The 25,317-nt window shown below is 39.9% G+C and overlaps 1 protein-coding gene and 1 long non-coding RNA gene across 19 annotated transcripts in view; one reads left to right on the top strand and one right to left on the bottom strand.

Moving 5' to 3' along the window:
• The window catches only part of LOC140486203 (uncharacterized), a 107,799-nt gene extending 83,434 nt beyond the window's left edge, over window positions 1-24,365 (top strand). Inside the window, exon 3 of the long non-coding RNA XR_011962536.1 lies at window positions 24,300-24,365. This is a non-coding gene — a long non-coding RNA (uncharacterized lncRNA). The remainder of the gene's footprint in view (window positions 1-24,299) is intronic.
• Window positions 22,666-25,317, bottom strand: part of dmd (dystrophin) — a 1,983,813-nt gene continuing 1,981,161 nt past the window's right edge. For all 18 annotated transcript variants that reach the window (XM_072585000.1, XM_072584994.1, XM_072584999.1 and 15 more), the window contains one exon: window positions 22,666-24,221. In XM_072585000.1, coding sequence (XP_072441101.1) covers window positions 24,210-24,221 — 12 coding nt within the window. In that variant the 3' untranslated portion in view covers window positions 22,666-24,209. The remainder of the gene's footprint in view (window positions 24,222-25,317) is intronic.

Raw genomic sequence — 25,317 nt, 5'->3', positions numbered from 1 at the left:
TGTCTCAGACTCGGGCCTGTTGGTTTCAGTTGATTGTCCTTTTGGAGTGGAGGTGTAAATTGGGATTCCAGGCTAAACAATAGATCCAGACAGCAATCTCCTTTCTGCTTGTTATGTTGTGTATTTTCCCCAGAATCAGTCCAGCTGTCCCCTTTCTTTAAAAGTCTTGAAAGTGCAGAGTTTTGTCCATATGTTTTAACATTGGGTATTTTTGTTCAAACTTACTGGTCTGGTCACCTTTCATGAAGGAATGTGGTAAGGCTGATCGATTGATTGCTTGTAAGATCATTTGTGTCTATTGCATGTTACTTCCACTGTTTTGGCATACATGTAATAGTGTTGTAGTTTCACTAGGTTGACACCTCATTTTAAGTACGCTTGATATTGCTCCTGCACACTTCACTGAACCAACAGTTGATTTTCTCAGATGGTAGTTTTGTTAAAATGGAGAAACACTGTTTACAGATTATGGTTCTCTATAGTTCTGCTGCTGATGGCTTAGAGTGTCTCATTGATGCCCAGTTCTGAGCTGCTATACCTGTTTGAAATCTATCCTATTTAATGTGGTGCTGGTGTCACAAAACTCAATGGAGTGCATTCTCAGTATGAAGCTGGGTCTTCATGTACACAAGGTCTAGGAAATAAGGTGATCACTGCAACTGTGCCAGGTAAATTGATGAGGATAAGGTCATGGAGGCTTTTCCCTGCTGTTGATTCCTTATCATCTGCTGCCAACCCAATGTGGTGATGATTTCCTTATGATTCAGCAGGTCAGTCAATAGCGCTGCTGCTAAGTCATTCTTGGTGATGCACATTGAGGTGTCCCATGCAGAGTACATTCTGTTCCTCTGTGCTTTTTTCCAGTTGATGTACTACATAGAGGAGTGCAATTCATCAGTTAAGTCCTGCAATAGGTGGTGATCAGTAAACTTCCTTGACCCGGTGGCATGAAATTCATGGGTCTGGAGCCACTTCTTGTTTCCTGGAGCCAAAGTTAAGGACTCCCACTGATTGTTTACCACTGCGCTGCCACTTCTGCTGGATCTGTCCAGCTGGGAAATGGTGATGATTGTGTCTGAGTTATAGAGTCACAGAGATGTACAGCATGGAAACAGACCCTTCGGGCCAACTCATCCATGCCAACCAGATATCACATTTGCCAGCACTTGACCCATATCCCTCATATATATTCATATATATATTCAGAAAGAATATATATATATATATATATATATATATATATTCATATATATATTTGGAAAGATATATTCATATACCCATCCAGATGCCTTTTAAATGTTATAATTATACTGGCCTCCACCACTTCCTCTCGCAGTTCATTCCATACTTGCACCACTCTCTATGTGAAACAGTTGTCCCTTAGATCCCTTTTAAATCTTTCCCCTCTCACCTTCAACCTATGCCCTCTAGTTTTGGACTACCCCACCCTAGGGAAAAGACCTTGACTATTTACCCTATCCATGCTATAAGATATGATTTGGTGAGTATGATTATGTCAGGCTGTTGCTTGATTCACCTTTGGGACAGCTTTCCCAATTCAGCATAGCTCCTAGAAATTGTTAACACAGCATTAGATAGCTTTTACACTTCAGGTTGCACAGTGCAGACAGCATGGAGCCAACAGAGATACTAGATATTGTGCTATTGTCATTGTGCTATGTTTGGGATCATTCTTTTCTGTGGCAGCTTGATATAACTGAGTGGCTTGCAGAGCAATTTCAAGAGACATTTGATAGTCAATTACATTGCTGTGGGTTTGGAGTCACATGTAGGCACACAAAAGACATTTTTGAACTTGATGTTTTTTTATGACTATCAGTTGTATTCATACATGGATTTAAATTCTGCCAACTGGCTTGGTGGGATTTGAACCTACATCCCCAGAGCATTGATGCAATGCTTAGTTCAGTGATAGTACCAATACATCACTGCCTCTCCCAAATTTATGTTTGCATGTGTCTTCATCACCATGTTTTAGCACTGAAGGTGGAATCACTCATTGAAGGATCTTCTCTATTGATCATAACATGACTAGCTGAGAATCTTGTTTCAAAAAGCTGTACGGATGTCAGCTACCACCTGATAATTCAATCCAAACAAGAATTCAGGTTGAATTGCGTATTTTTTGTCCCACCTTTGTTTTATTGGAACAGACTTGCTCAAAATACTGTCTTGATGGATGCCCAGGCTCGATTAATTCACAAAGCTGCAGCAATGTTCATGGGGAGCTATATAAAATCAATTGGTTAAACCACGCAATTTAACAATTCATCGTCAATGACTTGCAGCACTCCCTGAAAGGTTGCTGCAAATTACTACGTTTTGACATCTAAACATTTCATCCTTAACAACAATGAAATTACATTTTTGAGTTTTACAAGACATTTGCCTTGGATTCAGCATTATTGATCATTTCCTGAAGTGGATTGCATGTCCTTTCTACACCAGAGTATGTCTGCTTCGACACAATATGTTGCTAAAATGGACCCTGAGTTGAACAGAGAACTGCCACTGTATTTTGTTTCAATGGAACACATGTTGCAAAATTATATTTGTTTGTTTGAAGAATATAGACTTTTTCAATCAATAGTTCAGATTGTAAATCAGAAGTTACTTTTGTGAATTGTAAACATTTCAATGATGAGTCCAGTCATTGATGCAAGCAAAGCAGCATTTACTAATGTTGATCCCCAGCTTTGATAAATGGGTTAATGTTGAGGAATCACCCCCAATCCAGAAAAGATTATTAATATAAAGGTTCCACCCATCATAGGGGCAACTTTGTGTAACCTAGAAAAATGCTGAAAGAGGAACCAATTTATTCTAAAAGTAATTGAATTCAGTGCCAAAACAACAGTTCCAGTACTTGCAAGCATTGTTAATCATTTTGCAATCCTCACCTGAATGGAACAACTTCCCATCCTCTTGGGACATAGGAGTAGGCCATTCAGCCCTTTGAGGAGAAAGTGAGGACTGCAGATGCTAGAGATCAGAGCTGAAAATGTGTTGCTGGAAAAGTGCAGCAGATCAGGCAGCATCCAAGGAACAGGAGAATCGACGTTTCGGGCATCAGCCCTTCTTCAGGAATTCCTGAAGAAGGGCTGATGCCCGAAACGTCGATTCTCCTGTTCCTTGGATGCTGCCTGACCTGCTGTGCTCATTCAGCCCTTTGAGCCTGGTCCACCACTCATTAAAATCATTGCTGATCTGTGGCCTAACTCTATGTTCCTGCCTTTGCCTCATATCTCTTAATACAGTTGCTAACAAAAATTAATCTATCTTTAATTAAAAGTTAACAGCTCATCCAGCACCCACTGCCAGTTCCTCACCGTTTAGCCTCACAAATCTCGAAGAAGTCTGCATTTTCTCAATTTTGCACTCTTGTGCAGCCCACATTAGATTTTTCACACCATTTGTGGATGTTCCTTCAATCAACTTCTCCTCCACCTCTGCCTTTAAGACACTCCTTCAAACCTACCATCTTGGACAAACTATTGGTAACCCATGTTACTCCACAACCACCTGATGAAGGAGCGGTGCTCTGAAAGCTTGTGCTTCCAATTAAACCTGTTGGACTATAACCTGGTGTTGTGTGATTTTTAACTTTGTACACCCCAGTCCAATACTGGCACCTCCAAATCAAAATCTCTTTATTTGGCTTAGTATTAAACTTGTCTGAAAATGTTTCCTGCAAAGTGCCTTTGATGTTTTACAACATTAAAAGATATTACGTGGGCCTAAGTTGTTATTATTGTTGTTTTTCAAAGGTGAAAATAGCAGAGCTTTTTCCTGTACTAACATTCAATGAAATTGCACTTAAAAACAGAAGCTAATTGTTTTTGTTAAAAAAACCATTGAGATCTGGAAAACAAATTTGAGGCCTGGAACTTCTGTGGGTTGTGTCAAGTTTAAAAATTTAACTAGTTAAACATATTAAACCAAGCCATCTGGATTCATTATCATTGCTCCTACCTCTGGACCAGGAAGTCTGGATTTAAGTCCCACCTCCTCCTGAGGGGTGTAATAACAGCTCTGAACAGGCTGATTAGAAAGTATTCACTAATTTCTATTATTAGCCAGCAGAGTTCATTCCTTCAATTGACTCTAGTTTATAGACGTCCTAAACAAAAGGAGGCCAATTAAAATACTTGAAGCAAAATAATTAATTGTCACAATCTGAGTTCATAAAATGAAGGGGGATGTACAGGGCGTTTATTTTGCTGAACATTCACTGAAGGATTGCAGGAATGCAGGAAACTCCTATCTCCAGACCCATGCTTTGGTAGTCAAAACACTTGTTATCAATGGAAACAAAGTTCAAATAGGGGAAATATTCAAGGATTTTATCGCATTTCACTGAACTGTAACCAGAATGAGGATTTGAAAGTTACGAGCAACACCCTCCAAATATCATGTTTTGACTGCAGATCTAAGTTAAAAAAATAGACACTGAGTCAAAAGAAATAATGGCTCGGATTTTCTGCCGGCCAGACAGTCATTATGCCAGTTCAGATGGGAGTTCTGCATGGGACTCTGTGGAACCTGCATTGTAGCAGACTCCAAATGAATTACCCAGGAATTTGAAGATTTCACTAAGCAATTCTCCTATGCTTGGAATCCTCTGAATGAATCCATTTCAATCAGAGAATTTGGAGAGTTCTGATGAAATTAAGTAAATAGTTCTTCAAGAAATGTTGGACTATTAAATACATAGGGCAAAATCCTATGACTAGTGTGGGCAATGGCAAGATGAGTGGCAGAATTGGGCAAGATGTTGGGAAGACCCTATGTCAATATTGACTTCATCCAACTGTATCTGGTATGTTTTTCTGAAGCAGCATGGTTAGATTCCCAACTGACATTCATTATCGCTTGTTAAAAGTCTTGTTAACAGCTCGAAGCGTCATGGTTTGTGATCTTACCAAACTCGTCATACAAAATAGCCATCTGGAATATTTGACATGGAAACCAGAGTCAGTTGTTGGTGGATTTAACTGCCACTTGCTCCAAACCACTTCCATAGTCGGGTGCCAACTATTCAGGCAAACTCCATGAGCACCAGCCACATGCAGCCGGCGTCCACAGACATTGACATCTGATATGTGCCAGCTTCAATGAACCATCATGACACGTTTCTGATACATTTACAGGACATTTCTGCACATCAATGATGCACATTAATGATGCACCAGCAACTTATAACACTGTAGCAAGGACACTATGCTCAGGGTCACACACCCAGCTCATGAACTGGACCAGACTACATCTCCAGACTCTTTGCTTGCTGTCATAACTATCACTCACTCTGAGCCTACCTGGATGCTCATTGCCTTTTGACCCCTCAGCTAGAGGTACCAAGTTAATATGAGTAATAGAGTCGTAGAATTTTCACAGCAGGGAAACAGGCCCTTCAGCCCATCGTGTCTGTGCCAGTCATCAATCATCCATCTGTTCTCATCCTATTTTCCAGCACTTGGCTTGCAGCCGAATGCTATAGTATTTCCAGTGCACATTTAACTAGTTCTTAAATGTTTTTAGGGTTCCTGCTTCTACCATCCTCTTGGAAAGTGAGTTCCAGATACCCACAACCATCTGTGTAATTTCTGTTTTCCCTCAAATCAACTCAAACTTCTGCTCCTTAACTTTAAACTGTGCCTCTGGTTATTGATTACTCTACTAACAAGAAACATTTCTCCGTAAGTACCATATCGATGCCCCTCTGAGCTTCATACACCTCAATCAGACCAGGTCTTAGCCTTCTCTGCTGTGAGTAACCCCCAGCCTATCGAGTGCATCTTTACATCTGAGTTGTTGCAGCATAGACAATATCCTGGTGAATCTCTTCTGCACCTTCCCAAGTGCAGTCACATCTTTCCCACAGTGCTCCAGCTGTGGCTTAACATTATATATATAGTTCCATCATCGCCTCCTTGCTTTCGTATTCAATGCTTTACCCAATAAAGGCAAGTATTCCATATTTCTGCTTAATCACCTTGACTACCTGCCCTATTATGTTCAAGGGTTTATGTGTGTGCAAACCAAGGTCACTGTGATCCTCTGTAGTTCCTAGGGTCCTTGAATGGTAGGGTTCAAATCTTGCCATGGCAGATGGTAGAATTTGAATTCAGTAAAAATCTGGAATTAAGATTTGAATGATAACCATGAGTCCACTTTCAATTATCAGGAAAACACATCTAGGTCCTGAATGTCCTTGAGGGAAGGAAACAGTCTTCCTTTTTGAGTCTGGACAACATGTGACTCCAGACCCACAGCAATATAGTTGACCCTTAACCAACCTCTGGAACGACCAATAAATACTGACTTAGCCAGCGATGCCCTCATTCCGTGAATTAATTTTTTTTTAAAAAGCAGCACATCATCTTGGCTTTTTCTCGCCTAATGCGGGCTGTTTTGCTTCTGGAATGAGAGGAAGAGATTGGGATTAAGGGAGATGAAAGTTGATGGAACAGCTATTACTGTTGGTCCAGATGGAGAGATGTCCTAAGTGAGTGAGCAGGCTGCACAGAGGACGTTCAAGGTTCGTGATGTCAGGAGTTTGTGTGGGTGAGACTGAGTGGGTGAGTTGTTGCAGGCAGCAGTGAGAATGGTAGACCATGAGCCTTGATGAGAGGTGAGTCGAGGAGAAGACAGTGTGTGAGAGTTATTGGAGAGAAGATGGTGACACTTATGTTGGCAGAGTAGAGAACATCTACTCTGGGCATTTTTTGGGTATTCCTTCAAAAGTCTGAGATTGCTGTAATTGGGTGGCAACCCTGGACCAGGCTGGCAAGGCCTGGTGCCTGAACACTGCATATTCTGGGGGAGGAGGAAGTGCTCACTGAGCACTAACCTATCCTGGGGTCATGGAGCACTGATTTTCTTCTGTCTGCCAGGACCTGGCCCCTCTTCACCCTGGACCTGGCACCCCCTTCAGGTGCTTTGGACCCACTTCCCCTTTCCTCATCCCCTTCCCACTCTCTGGAATTGATCTACATCTGGTCCCAACCACTATTTGGCATGCTCTCCCCTCCTCCCCATCCTTGGACCCAACACCCACCTACCATTTTTTCTTTCTGTATTTATCTATGTTTAACATCAAAATTCATCTTACCTTCTTTGCAGTGGAGGAAGGATGTTTTGGGGAATCTGATGCAGTGGTGAAGGCTGTGTGGTCAATTCCCCATGTTCATTGCGGCTGCGTCCTGGTGGGTCCTGTGGAGTGGTGGTCTGGTTCGGAGGTTTCGGCAGCATGGTGAGTCTGGCCCAGGATCCCAATGGCCTGGAATGGTGGTGTGCTTCAGCAGTGGCTTTGGAGACCAAGTGGGATCTTGAGGCAGCTTATGTCATGTCTTCAGCGGCATGTGGTCCAGCCAAGGTTTCCAAAAGCCTGAGATTCCATTGGCTCAAGATTCGGCAGCTTCGATGGTGACTTTCTGTTGTAGTGGAGAATGTGATTCCTGTCATTTCCTTGAGAACCCATGAGCCATGAATTGATCAAAGATAAACTTTGTTGTATTTTTTTCTATATGTATGATTTCTGTTTCAATATAGGTGCTGGAATCCGGCAACTTAAATACTTGTCACTGTAGTTTTTGTAAAATTACAAGTGACAATAAATAACTATTTTATTCATTACCACCTGCCAATCTCCTGCCAGTTCCAATTTCTTCAATCTATACACTTGATTTTATGACGAACCATTTTTGTAACCACTTCTGTACTTTCTCCACTGCTTTCACATTTACCTCCCTTTGTAAAAGGGGCAACACAGTAGCTCAGTGGTTAGCACTGCTGCTTCACAGCAATAGGAACCTGGGTTCAATTCCACTCCTGGGCAACTGTCTGTGTGGACATTCTCCCATATCTGTGTGGGGTTCCACCAGGTGGTCCGGCTTCCTCCCACAGTCCAAAGGGATGCAGGTTAGGTAGACTGGCCATGCTAAATTAACCGTAATGTCCAGAGATGTGCAGTGTGGGTGAATTAGCTATGGAACATGCAGGTTTACAGGGATAGGGTAGGGGTGGGTCTGGGTGGAATGATCTTTGGAAAATCAGTGTGGGCTGAATGGCCTATTTCCACAGGGTAACAATTCTAAGATTCTATCTTTCCTGTAAATGGCACCCATAACTGTCCACAATATTTCAGTGCAGACTTTAATAGTGTTTGATACAGATTCAACAACATTTATGTGGCTCTTGCACTCTGTGACCCTATCAATAAAGCGAGGATGCTGTACATCTTATTTACTGCTCACTCTCTGTCCTGCCACTTTCAATGACCTGTACACATGTACACTCAGGTCTTTCTGCTCCTCCACCATCTCCCCTTTGTCCCTCCACACTTCACCTTAGAATTGTTCCCCCTCTTTTATATTGTTTTTCAAAGTTCTTCCTTCTGCCAAAATGCATCACTTACACTTCTCTATATTAAAACACACTTGTCATCTATCTGCTCATTCCCACAAATGTGGCTATATCCTTCTGGAGTTCTACACTGTCTGCTTCACAGTTTACATGCCTTCCATATTTTGTGTCATCTACAAACTTTAACATTTCCCCCTGCACACCAACATCCAGGTCATTAAAGTACATCAGGAAAGGGTCCTAAATCCAACCCTCAAACTTCATTACAGACATTCCTTGAGCACAAAAAATATCCATTGACCATGACTTCTATTTTCTGTAGATGGTGGACAGGCTTTGGGGAGACAGGAGATGAGTTACTTACTGGAGTATTCCCGATCTGTGACGTCCTCTTGTAGACACTATTATTTTGCTGGTTTCATGAAAGCTTTTCGGGAAAAGTTGAAATTCATAGATCTTAATTGTTACCTGTGGAGAAATACAACCCATACCATTTAAAATGCCCATCTCTAAAGCAGCAGCCAGTATAAAGCAATAACCATTATCCACTTACATTAACATGAATTTTAAAGTTGCCAACTACAGTCTCTTAAGTGCTATGTTTCTTTCAGGTAGAAACAGTGGTGCTTTCTCACCAGTTCACACTCATTAAGATGCATGTAGGCCTGCTATGTAACATTCTTGCAAACTGTACAGGCTCATTTTGTTCATTGTGAACCAAATTGAAAGGATTTTGTCAAAAGAACAAAAAATAAAAAAGAATGAATTATTAAATATTGAAATGATATGCGCTGTAGTTCCTACTAATGTCAAGGGTTCATCGACAAGCTATTGGCACAGAATTGATCAGATTCATCAACTATAAAGCTGGAGCAACAGTGCTAATGTCTACCTGTTGATTCCTCAAGACAACACAATTGGTTTGCTTGATCACCACACCAAGACAACAAACCCTTTCACTGCTAACAATTATGGGGAAAAAAAGATCATTGTGTAGGAATACTGTAGAGAATTAAAAATCATTAGCCAAAAAAAACTTATCTTTCATGAAGCCATCCTTCTTGTCCACAATACCATAGAGATCCATCGTATTATTCGAAACAATATACAAGCAAATTGCGTTTGTGTGTATATAAATTCTGAGACAGTAGTTACAATGGGAATTAGACTGACACCCCACAATCATTCTTAACACTCCACCCAATTGGTGGGAGAGGGTTAAATTGGTACAGTGTGAAAACCTTTCCAAATCACTTGTGAATGTGCCTACGTCTGTTTTATCCACACTGAATCTGAGGACATCTATTACGTATTCAATCCAATACCATTCTGCTTGTCCTCTGGCTTTCTTGAAAATCGCTGGAAGAGGGATAACCAGTCAGTGCCCCATGGTAGAAGTCATATAAATACAGCAAGCCATTGGTACTTTCTGTTCCAAATATCTGCCTTTTAATGCAAAACACAAAAAATGCATGCATTAAAATGTACCTTCTGACTTACCCATATTATTCACAATACAAACAACTATCATATATTAACAGCTTGTTATTCTTATCAGCTTTTTAAATGTGCATTACACACATCTTGTTTAAATCATGCCAGTTTCTCACAGGTATACATGGAATATCTACTATTTTATAGGTGATGTTCCTTTCCTGTCCTTCTTTTGTCATTTGTCATTTCAGTGAGAGCTGTTGTCGCTTCATTTCCATTGTTGGATTTCTGAGTCTGATGGTTGATCTGTGGCCTGTGCAGGTATTGAGTTCACATCTTCCTGATCAACCACCAACAGGTGAAAAATGATGTCTCCAGATGTGCCTACATACTACCTGCAGTTAGTACAGTAGACTGCTTGTTCATGTCCATGACAGACAGTTGAGGTAACAACTGCTCTACACAGGTCCCAGTTGTTTCTTGGGCTGACTATTGCTGACAGTGTTGAAGAATTATACCCTGACTGGATCTCAAATACTCAACTCTGGCAATGGTTTGGCAATCTTTAAAATCTGAAATTTGATTTTCTACCACTTAATCATGATTGTGTCACTCGTACCTGTTATAACATCTGACTTTAGTGACTTTTTATTGTATTGGAAGAATAGTTTGGCGGCAGTGTAACATTAGTCTTTGTACTAGAGTACTTTCCACACATTCAGTAGGTGTGCTGCTTCTCCTACTGTTATCTAGTATTAAACTGGTAAAAACAATGACTGCAGATGCTGGAAAACAAATACTGGATTACTGGTGCTGGAAGAGCACAGCAGTTCAGGCAGCCTCCAACGAGCAGCGAAATCGACGTTTCGGGCAAAAGCCCTTCATCAGGAATAAAGGCAGTGAGCCTGAAGCATGGAGAGATAAGCTGGAGGAGGGTGGGGGTGGGGAGAGAGTAGCATAGAGTACAATGGGTGAGTGGGGGAGGGGATGAAGATGATAGGTCAAGGAGGAGAGGGTGGAGTGGATAGGTGGAAAAGAAGATAGGCAGGTCGGACAAGTCCGGACAAGTCAAGGAGACATTCGCAGTCGGGTTTATTCCTGATGAAGGACTTTTGCCCGAAACGTCGATTTCGCTCCTTGCTGGAGGCTGCCTGAACTGCTGTGCTCTTCCAGCACCACTAATCCAGTATTTGCTTTCCAGCATCTGCAGTCATTGTTTTTACCTCATTGATTTTAACCCGACTGCGAATCCTCTTGCAAGGATGCCTGCTTTGAAGAAGTTTTCCTCCTCTCTCTACAAGAATCTCAGGGAGTCCCTCTCCCACTGCAACTCCCAAGTGACTTCAACAGCTTCCTCATTTCCCCTTCCCCCACCTCATGCTAATTTCAAACTTCCAGCTCAGCACTGTCTCCTTGACTTGTCCGGACTTGTCCGACCTGCCTATCTCCTTTTCCACCTATCCACTCCACCCTCTCCTCCTTGACCTATCACCTTCATCTCCTCCCCCACTCACCCATTGTACTCTATGCTACTCTCTCCCCACCCCCACCCTCCTCTAGCTTATCTCTCCATGCTTCAGGCTCACTGCCTTTATTCCTGATGAAGGGCTTTTGCCCGAAACATCGATTTCGCTGCTCGTTGGAGGCTGCCTGAACTGCTGTGCTCTTCCAGCACCACTAATCCAGTAGTATTAAACTGTGCAGTATTTACTTGATTTTTAATGATTCCTATCGTGATTTCCACTGCTGCATCAGCCTTTCCATTTAACATGGGCTGGCATGGAAATGATGTATGGTGTTGAATTTCCAAACCTTTCATAAAGTGGCTGAATTTTTCACTTGTGAACTGAAGGCCATTGTCACTCATCAAAATGTCAGGAATGCCATAAAAGCTGATGTGTGCTTTCTGACATTCTATCATCGCACTGGTAGGCATTGAAGTCAGCTAGTCCCCCTCCCAGAAGGTAATGTAGTAGTCTATCACGACAAAATAATCAGATCCTTTGTGAATAAAGAAATCTGGTCCCAGCTTCGTCCATGGTCTGTCTGGGATATCATATGTCATCAATACTTCTCTAGCTTACTTCGCTTAAACTATGATGTGATTCTTGATTTCTTTGCTCATAATGTCAGACTGCAGAGTGACTTTATCATTCATACCATGGCATTTCAGCACTGTCATTACCATCTCTAGTTGCCTAACAGTAGTGAAGAAAAGTCTTGCTCCAAGACACAATATCACTGCTTTTTTTGGCAGTGAGTTAGTGTGATGATTAAACTTCTAGCAACAAATTGGACAAGACTTTTGCTCAACAGTTGAGAAATTCAATAAACCTTTGCACCGCTTTAACATTTATTGGTTGCTGTGTTGCTGCTACAGTTTTCACCTTTTTATGGATCTAGACAAAAGCTTTTTTTCTGTCGATACATGATATATATACCTTACCTCTTTGTTCCATTTCAGTTTTATCTTGCAACCATTAATCATTGCACTAGATTTTAATCATAGTCAGTAATGACATTTTTCATTATATTGTTGCATCGGTGAACGAGCTGACCACTAACTATTTCATGTTTCTATACTGATACTGTTATGGCCCAGATCAAACCGCCTCAAAATATGTTAAGGTAATGTAGACTCTAACTTTTTCTAATTTTACGGGTAAGTGTAAAGCCTTGTGTTCCAGGTGCAATTTAATTGGTTAAACTACTAGGCTTGAAACAAAACACACTTTCTTTCGTACAGTATAATTAAATGCAGACAAAATAAAAACAAAATAATTGGCTTAACTGTAACTCTATCGAAATGCTTAACAAACCATATCTTACTACTAATTAACTGTTCCCATATAGGAACATCGCATAAAGACACCCTTTGGTAAAGGCAACTTCAGGAAAATAGATTGTTTCACATGCAATTCCAGCAGTAGGAAGACAACCCCAGATTTTAGCTGTAACAGAGAGAGAGGAATGAGAGCCTCCACATTCAACTTCAAGACCCCAGTAACTGCTACTGAAGGTGAAAACTAAAAAAATCCTGATTCTGTGGGAGTTTGACCCCATTCATTTAGGCCACTTCAAATGTACCTACTTTTTAAAAAAAGCCAAGGCCTTACAAGCGATTTACTTTATTGGCTGAGAAGCAGACTGCTCAGTACCTCTGTCTCATCCTCTCTTCATAAAACAAAAGGACCAAATACACCTCTTAAAGCCATTGTACCATCATAATTTCACCTCTAGAGCCATAGAAATGACAAATGGCATGAGCAACCAACTATATCTTCAAAGTGACACGCAGAATATTTGTTAAAAAACTATTGCTTTCATCCAGCTTTTCTTAACATTTATCTATCCTTTTTAGCTAGGGCAGTGTTCTCTCTAATTTCCCTGGGCCCTGTGCAGATCCTAGAGTAATTGGAGTGGCACATTGTATCCATTGAGTGGAAATGTTTTTTTGCAGTTTTTTTATTAACTATTCAAAGTGTGCATTTATATTAATTAACACTTACAGATATTCTACTTGCTGAAATAAACAGTATTTGTTTTTTGCTTCAGAAGTCTCAGGACCCATTTAGTGGTGGTACTACTACACCAGTTATAATATCTGACCAAAAGAGGAAATTTGTAATTTATTCACATGGTTGTTGCAGCTTTTCACACATCTTTACTTACTGCCCAATGATTATATGCTGCACTCAGGTTGATATTTTGTCCAGATGAAATGGTACATTTGAATTCACATCACATTGTCCAAGTGATATAATTCTGACGTGCTTTTGAATTTCTACTTAATCATGCGACTTAATCAGACTCACAGCCAGCTCTTGATGCCTGAAATGTTGTATAAAATCTCCAGAAGCGTGGGCATTGCTTGAAACTGGTCTATGTTTAGAGCATTATCCACCAAATCACTGAATATCTGAACGGAACCAGTCTCCACAATAAATCTGAAATCAGACCATTCTTCGCATATCTTTTGTGACAACACTTTTGTATAGTACGGTATAAAATTAGAATATTTTGATATCAGTTATACAATACTGTCTTTTCCAAATTCAAAATCGATTGTCTTTGTGTGATCAAATACATCCCACTCTTGTAATTCCTGTTCTGGAAATCTGCTTTCCAGCTGGTCAAATAGCACTTGAATAAACTGAAGGAATGTAGTAGTTTCCACATCACTGTTGAGAGCAGCTAGAACATTCTTAATATTCATTCCAATAAATGTGTTCACTTAGATATTGACTTGTCGGGTATATTAATCATGGCCTTTGCAAATTTCAATGCTTTAGTTGTTTTCAAACTGCTTCTCTGCAAGAAATTGCACAATGATACCAGTTCTGTCAATGTAGTGGGACAGTGTGGCTTTGGAGCCATTTTCATACTTACATAATGGTCAATTGGATTAGATAAATGCACTCGCTTTATACGGTATTTGATCAAGAAATTGCAATTTTTCGTTTGTGTACTCACTGCAAAGTTTTTTGACAGCCACTGCAGTTCATTGAAAGGTTGAAATGTTACTGTGTAACACTCTAAGACATTGGCAAGATCTTCAAATTGTCCTTTCTTCACAGCTGACCTGTGGACATTGTACACACTGTTCTTAGAAGAGTTTCAACATCTTTCATAATTGACACCTGAGTCCAGGCATCATTGATTCCCAGATCTTCTCTGTGAGCAAAGCAGTGCTATTCTGACAAATGGTTGATTTTTCGTTGGAAGATTGCTCCATTTTTCTTTCCCAGCATAACAGAGACTCAGTCTGATATAATCATCACCAACTTCTGTAAATCAAGTTCACTGCTAACATACAATTGCTGGATTTCTGTCACAATGGAGGCATTGTTTCTGTCAGTTTCAAAATTCTGGCAGATAGTCTTATAAGCAAGTTCAGATTCTGGCTCGAGCATGGTACAAAATCAAGCTTTTATTGGACTGAAATGTTTGTACTGTTATTAGCTATTAAGCTATGATTATGTGATTCGTGCAATTCATTCAGTAGCTGTCCTTGGATAATAAAGCCAACACACCAAACAAGTGCAAAGGCAGCTTCAGTAATTGCTGAGCACCTTGCTACATGATCATGAATGTCACTGAAAGCATGGACCCATTCATCTTTTCCACAGGTATGACATTACCAAAGAGAACGTTTACCATATCAGGATTGGTCTTTTTGTGCTATGTACATTCCATCCTCACCTGACGATCTCCTGCCATTTTGGTGAGCAATCCCTAAATTCTAACTTTGCTTTGATTTTGTAAACAAATAAAAACATCCATGCAGAGTGTTGGCTCAAATGCTGCTTTAGGTAGTTGCCTTCCAGTCCTGTCACATTTTTGCAGCGTTGTTCCAGCATTTTCTTTGGAGCAAACAGTAGATACCATACCAGCTCTTTCAGGGTAAGTGAAAATTGTGCCAGTTGCACATTGTTTCTTTGTTGAAGATGTCATTGCAGGTTCATAGTTCCTTGAAAGTGGAGTCACAGGTAGATAGGATGGTGAAGAAAGCATTTATTGGTCCGAACATTGAGTATAGGAGTTGAGAGGTCACGTTGCAGCTGTACAGGACATTGATTAGGCCACTTTTGGAATATTGTGTGTAATTCTGGTCTCCCTCCTATTGGAAGAATGTCGCGAAAGTTGAAAGGGTTCAGAAAAGATTTACAATGGTAATGTCAGGGTTGGAAGGTTTGAACTAAAGGGAGAGGCTGAATAGGCTGAGGCTATTTTCCCTAGAGGGTCAGAGGCTGAGGGGTAACCTTACAGACAGTTATAAAATCATGAGGAGCTACTTAAGGTAAATAGACAAGGTCTTTTTCCTGGGTTGGGGTAGTCAGCAACTAGAGGGCATGGGTTTAAGGTGAGAAGGGAAAGGGACCTCAAGGGACAAGGGACTTCAAGGGAAACTTTTGCATGCAAAGGGTAGTGTGCGTATGGAGTGAGCTGCCAGTGGAAGTGGAGGAGGCTGGCACAATTACAACATTTAAAAAGCATCTGGATGGGTATATGAATAGGGTTTAGAGGTTTATTCCTGATGAAGGGCTTTTGCCCGAAACGTCGATTTCGCTGCTTGTTGGATGCTGCCTGAACTGCTGTGCTCTTCCAGCACCACTAATCCAGTATTTAGAGATATATGTGCCAAGTGCTGGCAAATGGGACAAGATTAATTTTGGATATTTTGTCATTACTGTATGTTAGGATATCTAGACATTACTGGTTGTTATCTGTATCATTGATTTGGATGAGAATGTACAAGGCATGATTAGTAGTTTACAGATGACACTAAAATAGCCGATATCGTGGTTAGCGAGAAAGGTTATCAGAAATTGCAGCAGGACCTTGATCATTTGGGGAAGTGGGCTGAGAAATGGCAAATGGAGTTTAATATAGATAAGTGTGAGGTCCTTGATTTTGGAAAGTCAAATCAAGGTAGGAGTTTCATGGTGAATGGTAAGGCCTTAAGCAGGGATCTTGGAGTTCAGGTGGATGGTTCTCTGAAAGTGAAGTCACAGGTAGACTGGGCAGTGAAGGAGGCTTTTGGCACACTGGCCTTCTTCAGTCAGGGCACTGAGTATAGAATTTGGGAAGTTATGTTGCAGTTACACAGGATGTTGGGGTGAGGCCGCATTTGGAGTATTGTGTTCAGTTTTTGTCACCTTGCTATAGGAAGGATGTTATTAAACTGGAAAGAGTGCAGAAGAAATTTACAAGATGCTGCCTGGACTTCATGGTCTGTGTTACAGGGAGAGGTTGTACAAGCTAGGATCTTTTTCTTTAGAGAGTAGGAGACTGAGGGGGCACCTTATAGAGGTGAAGAAGATCATGAGAAGCATGGATAGGGTGAATGCATTCAGTCTTTTTTCCAAGAGTTGGGGAAAAGAGGACTAGAGGGCATAGGTTTAAGGTTAGATGGGAAAGAATAAAAAGGAACCTGAGGGGCAACTTTTTTATACAGAGGGTGGTACGCATACGGAATAAGCTTCCAGCAGACATGGTTGAAGTGAGTACGTTAATAAGACTTAAAAGGCATTTGGAAAAATACATGGATAGAAAAAGATTAGAAGGATATTCGCCAAATGCAGGGAAATGGGGATAGCATGATGGGTATTTTGGTCAGCATGGACCAGTTTGGGCCAAAGGGCCTGTCTCTGTGCTGTAGGAATCTATGACTCTATGGGCAGCATTGCGTTGGACTGAAGGGTCTGTTTCTCTGCTGTACATCTCTGTGACTTTATTTTTTTTGGTTTTGATCACCTCAGAAAGCCATTCCCTTTTGAAGTATGCACAGGATATTTTCTTGAGGAGCTTGAAAACTCATTATCTTACTCTTTTGGACAAATCTTAAACTCATCAAGAAAATCAAGCTTTACAATATGAAAGAGAAATGTAACTTGGTGCTTGCATCACATGTGCTTGATTCTGAATGGCTGTCTGCTTCCTGGACCTCATGCCTGATCCTCCTGGGCGCTGCTGGGAAGATTCCTGATGAAGGGCTTTTATACAAAATGTTGATTTTCCTGCTCCTTGGCTGTTGCCTGACCTGCTGGGCTTCTCCAGCACCACACTCTAGACTGTAAACTCCCCAGGATTCTCCAACCCCGTTCCGACAGATTTCAACGTGAGTCCTTGACTGGAAGTGATGTCACTTGGCTTCTTCCTCTTTCCAGAGCCTGCACTGATGATTACAGGTTTTCACAATTTATCTGGAGTTGGAAGTAGATGTTGGGCTGAGTCGTGAGTTCAGAAGAGCTAGGCTTTGTTCTGGCATGTGGAAAATTCTGGGATTCATAGACAGCCATTGTAAGTATGCTGCATGGAGGTGCATGTGTGACCATCCAGGTGTGTGCAATCATGGAGTATGCAAGAGTTTTGATTTCTGGGTGTACAGCTTTTTGGTAGTGTGGGGTGAAAATTCTACTTTTGCAAGTTGTGGCAAAATCCATTAATGGCTGGCTTAGGATAGGTAGGGAGATGTCTTCAGAGCTTTGTTTAGATCCTTTGAGCTGATATATACTCATAGATTTCCTGTTGTTTCACTGCTATCATGATATTAATCCATACTGTAGGACTTATCATTTTCTTGATTACTCCTTTCTTGTCCAGCTCTTCTGTTCCATCTCTCAGGCAGGCCTTGAGGACAGCTGGAACTTTCCACAGGAGATGCTGAGTTGGTCTTCAGGAAAAATAGAAAATAGAAGCAGGAGTGGGCCATTTGACCCATGAAGCTTGCTCCATCATTTAAAGAGGATCATGATGCATCCTCCATCTCAATACCATCTCCCTGTACTCCTGGAATTTTTTATCATCTAGAATTTTATCTATCTTTAATTTATCCTGCTGTCAGTGGCCGAATGTGTTGAGAAACTTTGCAAATCACATTTGGCATAGAGGGTTATAACTCCAGGTTTTATACTTGTTCTGAGTGAAATAAATGGCTTTTGTTTACATCTATAACTTGGAACTGCAGGTGTTCTTTTTAGTCACAATCTGTCCCCTCAGCAGGAGTACAGTGCTATCCAACAGCTTTGACTTGATTTTGGGGCTTTCATTCTTGGATCTTTATGCTGAGCCACTTCAAACACATCTGTGAATGTCATACTATTTCACAATGCTCTGGAGATTTTTGACACTTTATGCGAGGTGCTGCATTTTGGGAAATCAAGTCTCAGCAAGACTTATACACTTAACGGTAAGGGAGTGTTGCTGAACAAAGAGACCTTGGAGTGCAGGTTCATAGCTCCTTGAAAGTAGAGTCGCAGGTAGATAGGATAGTGAAGGCAGCGTTTGGTATGCTTTCCTTTATTGGTCAGAGTATTGAGTACAGGAGTTGGGAGGTCATGTTGCAGCTGTACAGGAAATTGTTTAGGCAGCTTTTAGGATATTATGTGCAATTCTGGTCTCCTTCCTATCCGAAGGATGTTGTGAAACTTGAAAGGATTCAGAAAAGATTGACAGGGATGTTGCCAGGGTTGAGGATTTGAGCTATAGGGAGAGGCGTATCATACAACTATAGTAATCAAAAAAATTAATAGTAACATTAACTTTGTTTAATGAAAGTGCATTACTGTGCTGTATCCAATGACAACTAGCACCACATTCGCAGGAGCTGATCTGGTTGTGATGCATTAAACTGGATACTGAGGGATCCGACTTGTTCTTTTGTATGAGCTCAGCTACGGTGCTGCATGTCAGTGATTTGCATTTTGAACCAGTCTGCAGACCACTGGGATTCACTCACACAACCAATGTTTTAAAGTAAGCTGAGAAGGCAAGGCTGCCAAACAGAAACAGAGATTTCTAAATTGCAAACATCCCAAATAAATTTAATCAATTCAAATTGTAAATGGTGTTGAATAATATATTAAAAAAAAGAGTTGCAGGAAATTTGGAGGGAACTACTTACTAAGAAAATGTAATAAAGTATTAATTTTCCAGAGACAGGATTGAAGCAGTGAAAATGAGTAGAGCGATGCTCTGGAGCATACAGCATGTGAGAAGGAGGAATATAATCAAGGTAAATGGCTTCTTGACATTCCTGTACAGTTAGAGTAAGGACACTCTGATCTGCTCCATAGTGTATTCTAACCCTAGGCTGCAAACCCAACCAAATTTTGCTAATCATATTAATAAAAAACATAAAATACTTACGCAGGACAAAGCTGAGTTTCACCAATCATTTTCCTTTGTAGTATTCCACAAGCTGTTCCTTTCTGTAAGTTAATGTTATTTTAGCAATATGAATATTTTTAATCTTAACCATCTTAAAACTATGAACCTAAATGTATTAAAACAACCAAGGTTGCACAAGTGGATAAGCATATTCAAAAATAGTTTGATTTCCATTTCTTTATTTTAAAAAAATCACTGAACCAAAATTATTGGTGTTACTTGCTATGCCTCAAGGTCAGTATGCTCACAATATCATTACTGTATCATAACATGTGATCAATGGATATAAAGATTTCATACTCTACCTTACCTCAGAGGTTACTTGAAGCATTAAACCACTAGAAACATGCTGCTTATGGACTGCATAGCTTAATCTTAGCCCAGACACTGATGTGCTTCTGAATGTAATGTTTGTGTATAATAGCTACCTGCAGTAAACATCTCTTGGATTGTTTAATACTACAATATCCATGTCTACTTTTCTTTTGTCACAGAAGATAACCTGAGCTTTGCAGAATCAGGTAAGATACCTTGTTGGAGCCAACATCACATCACTTGGTCACTTCTTGTTTGCTGTCCCAAAGCTCCCTTGGGCCTGCCACTTGAATGAGGTCAGTGAGGAAAAGCTTTGTGAAAGAGACAGATTTTCTGCAATGAGGAGCTCTTTCTCCAGTCTTCAATGAAGTAAAGAAACTGTTCCATTTTCAGAACTGAAAGCTCACACTGCTCAACTTCAGGGATTGAGCAGATTTGCCAAGAAGCGTGCTGAGAAAATTAACTCCCCACTCAGCTTGTTCCAAGTTATTTAACTCACTAAACCTGCTGCTGTCTCATGTGAGCCACAATCCACTAATCTTACTTTTCTTGATTTCTGCAAATAATAAGTGAGAACATCAACAAAAAGCTACATGACTCTATAGTCATATGCTGTTCGGCAGTTGTGACAAATGCCTTCCTTCCCATCATCTTGCCCTTGACTATTTCTGTTGGATCTGCTTTTTAAAATATCTTTGGCTATGGAGTATAGATCACTATCCTGAAAGTCTCTGTCACTTCACTTCTCTATAGTGTTGGCTAGATCTGTGGAAGGCCCATGCACGAGAAAAAGAAAACCTGTGTATTGAATACACCTTATTAGGTTTTCAATCCCAAATGTTTTTAATCTGCTTTTAGGTTTGATTTGGAAGCCTCAACATAGTGGCTTCAGTACTCTTTCTTTGAACTGTGGCTGCCCAACTGGTCTTGGTCCACCACCCCCCCCCCTTCCCCCGCGCCACCTCTGTAATGGGTCCTCAACTTCCTGACCCATAGACTATAATCAGTAAGGATAGGTGACAACACCTCCTCCACCATAATCCTCAATACCAATGCCCTGCAAGGATGCGTACTTATCCTCCTACAACACTTCTTATACACTCATGACTGTTGTCAAATTCCACACCAACTCCATTTACAAGCTTGATGACGACACCACTGTTGTAGGTCAGATCTCAAATAACAATGAGACAAAGTTCAGGAAAGATATTGATTGTTTAGCGATATGGTGTAAAGAAAACAATTTCTCCATCAATGTCATCAAAATAAGGAGCTGGTCATTGACTTTGTAGAGTGGAGGGCATCCGCCATCTGTATCAATGGTGCTGAGGTGGAGATGGTCAAGGGCATCAAGTTCATGGGAGGGATGATCACCAACAATTTGTGACAGTCAAGAAAGCACAACACCACCTCTATTTCCTCAGGAAGCTGAGGAAATTCAGCATGGGCACAATTACTTTTACAGAAGGACCACAGAAAGCATGCTATCTGGATGTATCACAACATGGTACGGCAACTACTCTGCTCGAGACTAGAAGAAACTACGGAGTTTTGAACATAGTCCAGTCCATCATACAAACCAGCTTTCCATCTATTGACTCTTATCTACACTTCCCACTGCCTCAGGAAAGCAATCAACATCATCAACCCCCCCCCCCCAAGTTATTCTCTCTTCTATCCTCTTTCATAGGGCAGAAGATAGAAAAATTTGTATACACATACACACAGATTCAAGAATAATTTGTTTCCTGTTGTTCTCAGACTTGTGAATGGACCTCTCAAATGTTAATGTTGATCTCTCTCTCTGCACCTTCTCTGCAGCTGTAACACGTTATTCTGCACTCTGTTCTGCTCCCCTAATGCACTTTGTACAGGATGACCTGCTTGTGGAGGCTGCGAAACAACACTTTTCACTGTATCTTGGTACACTAACTAATACTAAGTAAAACGTAGAAATACAATCCTCACTTTAAGCTCTACTCTGCTGGAAGTGTTAAATGAAACTGGAATTTAGACTGACAGACAGTTAAATGAAAAGAGCTAAATGCTGATGTGGGGATAGGGTTAAGATTCTGTTAGTGTTATTGTAGTTGGTTAGGTGCTGATAAGAATCTCATCTGAATCTTCAAAGTGGGAACATTTGCACATTATACCTGTACAGTGACCATTTTGGAAATAAGATCACCTGCAAACAGAAGAACAGCTGACGGTAGTTGTGCTGATAATTTTGATTTACAGGATTCATCGTATCAGAAAGGAGAAAAACTCCTACTTAATAAAGTACCTTTCACAACTTTTGGGCACTCAACAGCTAACTAAGTGTATGGAGATTCAGTCACTGTTGTAAAGGAGGAAACCTAGCAATCAGTTTATACACTCGAAACAGCTACCAACACATGCTGATGTTCAAATATTGTGTTTTGTAATGCTTAGGCATAACTATTGGCGAGGCCATCAGGGTCAACGCTCTATCCTTCCTTGAAAGGGTGCCCTGAGATCTCTGATGTTTACTTGAGCATGCAACTAAATCTGGTTTAATATCTCAGCAAGAAGTCAGCACTTCTGACAGAGCTGCACTCGGTCAGTTCAGCACTAGAGTGTCTAGCCTAAGTTTGATGCTCAAAAAGTGCATTGATCACGCAACCTTACAAAACACTTCAAGGTTCACCAGATTTACTGCTAAATAGATGGCTGAATCATGAAGAATTTGTAAGTGGTGAAACTAGCAACTTCCAATGTATCACAATCGATTATAACATAATTGATAAACATCAACAGCTTTTTAAAGCAATTGTTCTCAAGATTGAAACCAAAAAGTGAGCATTGCACTGCAACGTGTAAATAACGAACCAAAGTAAGTAATATAACTGCGTGCTTTATTTGTATACACAGTAAAGCAATATATAATACAATAGTAAGGCATATATTGTGTGGAACTTGGTATGTGATGATTATGCAGGAAAATATACTTTACAAAACAATTAGTATATGTGAAGATGTTAACATAATGCAATATATTATGATGATATTTGAATAACAAACAATACTGGTTAAAATGACTTAACATGCCCTAGTGATATTTATGCACCAAGTTATACTGATTACTTCCATAGTCAAATACATTCAGGTCATACAAAGTGAACTCAAATGTTTCTTGTGATTCTTTTAAGGTAACAGTAATTCATATTTTGCATCTGCTTTTTTCTGACTCACCCCAAAAAACTAATATTCTATTTAATGAAATCACAACTGAGAACACAGTTGCTGCAAGCAAATACCTAGATTAGCAGCAACATCTGTAGTAAACTAACCTTTAGTTTGTACCTTATTTCAATGGATTAGAAAACCGATGATGTCTTAAAAAAAGTTGGTTCAAGGTTGCTTTAGAAAGATAATGCAACTGCAAACAACCACGTATGCTCTCAAAAATTTCTGTTCCGTAATGTAGAGGCAATTTGTGAGATTTATTTTCTGAAGTCTACTGCAAGATTTAACGTATCTTTTAATTTTAATCATAATCGTTTCAAATGACAACTAAATTTGTTTAATCTGTTAAAATTTATCCAAAAAACAAGAAAATGAGGTAGAAATAACGTGGTAATTAATGACTCGCCTTTGTAGATAAAATCTCTAATATCGAACAAATTAGAGCTCTCTAATGTATGATTGCAATGCTTAAGTGATTATGATTTCTTGGGAGATGTAGCAATTCATTTCTGGTGTTTCATTAAAAGAAAATGGGGCTTTGGGAATGAATGTCAGATAGTGTGTTTTGGTACTGCTATGTGCTACAATATTTTACTAATTAAGAAGAAAAAAAGAACAACACTGATCATGAACATTTTCATTGATATGATTAGAGCCTATTATTTTGCAAAGACAAATGCATTAACTCTTACAATTTCAAAACTGTCTTCTTCTGGGGATGGGAGTTTATAAACAATAAAATTACGTATATTTTGTAAGAAAGCACCCTTTTAGTGAACAATCTTCATAATTGTTACAAATTTAACAATCCGAAACACGCTCCATAAAAAGAAATGGCAAGGTACGTAGCTACCAAGATTTTATATGTTTTCATTCTATTCTTTTGTACAATTGCATAGAACTGTAAAACCTGCCATTGTTAACAAAACAATAACAGACTTAGGAAACTACTGAAATCTACGGTATATTACCACTACCTTTCACAAAAAAATAGATGTTTTCTTTTTTTAACTTGTAAACCTGTACGGTCCAATCCATTTATTTTTTTTTATGAACATATAAAAACCATGCTTGACATCTGAAGCCAATGTTGTGATAAAGCACATCTGGTTACTCTGCTGTCTCATCATCGGTCATAACCGTCACCAAGGTTTCCATTGCTCGGCCCAGGTCATCCACCATATGGAAGAGACTGCCTACATTGTTACCTACAGAAAATAAAGAGAGAAACATAGATGCACTTTGGAAAGGCCTTGCAGCAATTAACATCTACTTTACATCCACAGGGTGCAGGGGAGAAGGTTGGAAGCTCTGCATGAAGGAGTTACGATTACAGAGCAACATATTAAGCGAGAGAAGCAGAACAGGACACACTTTAAAATCATAACGTCTTCTGCAAGTAAGTCAATTTAAGGGTTTCGAATAAAAGTGATTTAATCCAGTGTTGATGCTTTCGATATATAGGAACAAGGTATCACTGACATTCTCTTTCACAGTTCCATTTCTACTATGACTTGACTGGAGATGCTTGGTGAATAATCAAAGACCAATTGTACTAGTGTAAGGTTGGCTGCAGATGAGAAAGCAATAGATGACAGCATGATGTTTACTTTTATTAGAGACTTGGTTAAAAGACATTAGATTCAGATAGAATTGGGGTTAGGGAAATATAAGACATTGTTTTTGTTTGATGACCTATTATGGCTATGATTCTATGGCCAAAAATCAACAATGATGAAAATTTTGTCTAGCATGAAAGTCTTTGTGTCCAATTAAGTGGCACATCTGTAAGCTTTTTGTCAAATCAGCAGATCCACTTCCTGGTGGAGTGTCGCAAACCAAGGTCTTAGCTTCAATTCTTTTGTCTTAATTAACTAATTTCAGCTGAGATGTAGTTTGAGGTTTAAACCTGGCCTTTCTGTTCCTAAACTTAAAAAGCAACATATCTGGAGATGCCATTTCAGATTGCTATCCACGAGCATGCGCTTGAGGAAGTCCTTGTGTTTCATTATCCAACAAAATTCAGATCACTTGTTACATTTTCCGTCCAGACTTGAGCTGGATTAAAAATGAATTTTTTTTAAAAACTGTGATTTATTGTCAGCTCAAAAAAGGGAAATAGTACATTTGACATCCATCCGTACTCTCGTAAAACGTGCCAAAATGCTTGGTGGGGTATCCATAGTTAAAAAACAGATTTGAGTTTTGATTGCTGTTATTGTTGACCTTTATTGGCCACATTAAGAATATCATCATCTTTCATTCTGCAGAGTTTTACATTCAAGGATTATACTCAAGTAAACT

This window comes from Chiloscyllium punctatum, chromosome 15 (assembly GCF_047496795.1).
Source record: "Chiloscyllium punctatum isolate Juve2018m chromosome 15, sChiPun1.3, whole genome shotgun sequence".
Lineage (NCBI taxonomy): Eukaryota > Metazoa > Chordata > Chondrichthyes > Orectolobiformes > Hemiscylliidae > Chiloscyllium > Chiloscyllium punctatum.
The sequence above is the reverse complement of the archived record's forward strand: the minus strand, read 5'-3'. Positions and strand labels throughout refer to the sequence as shown.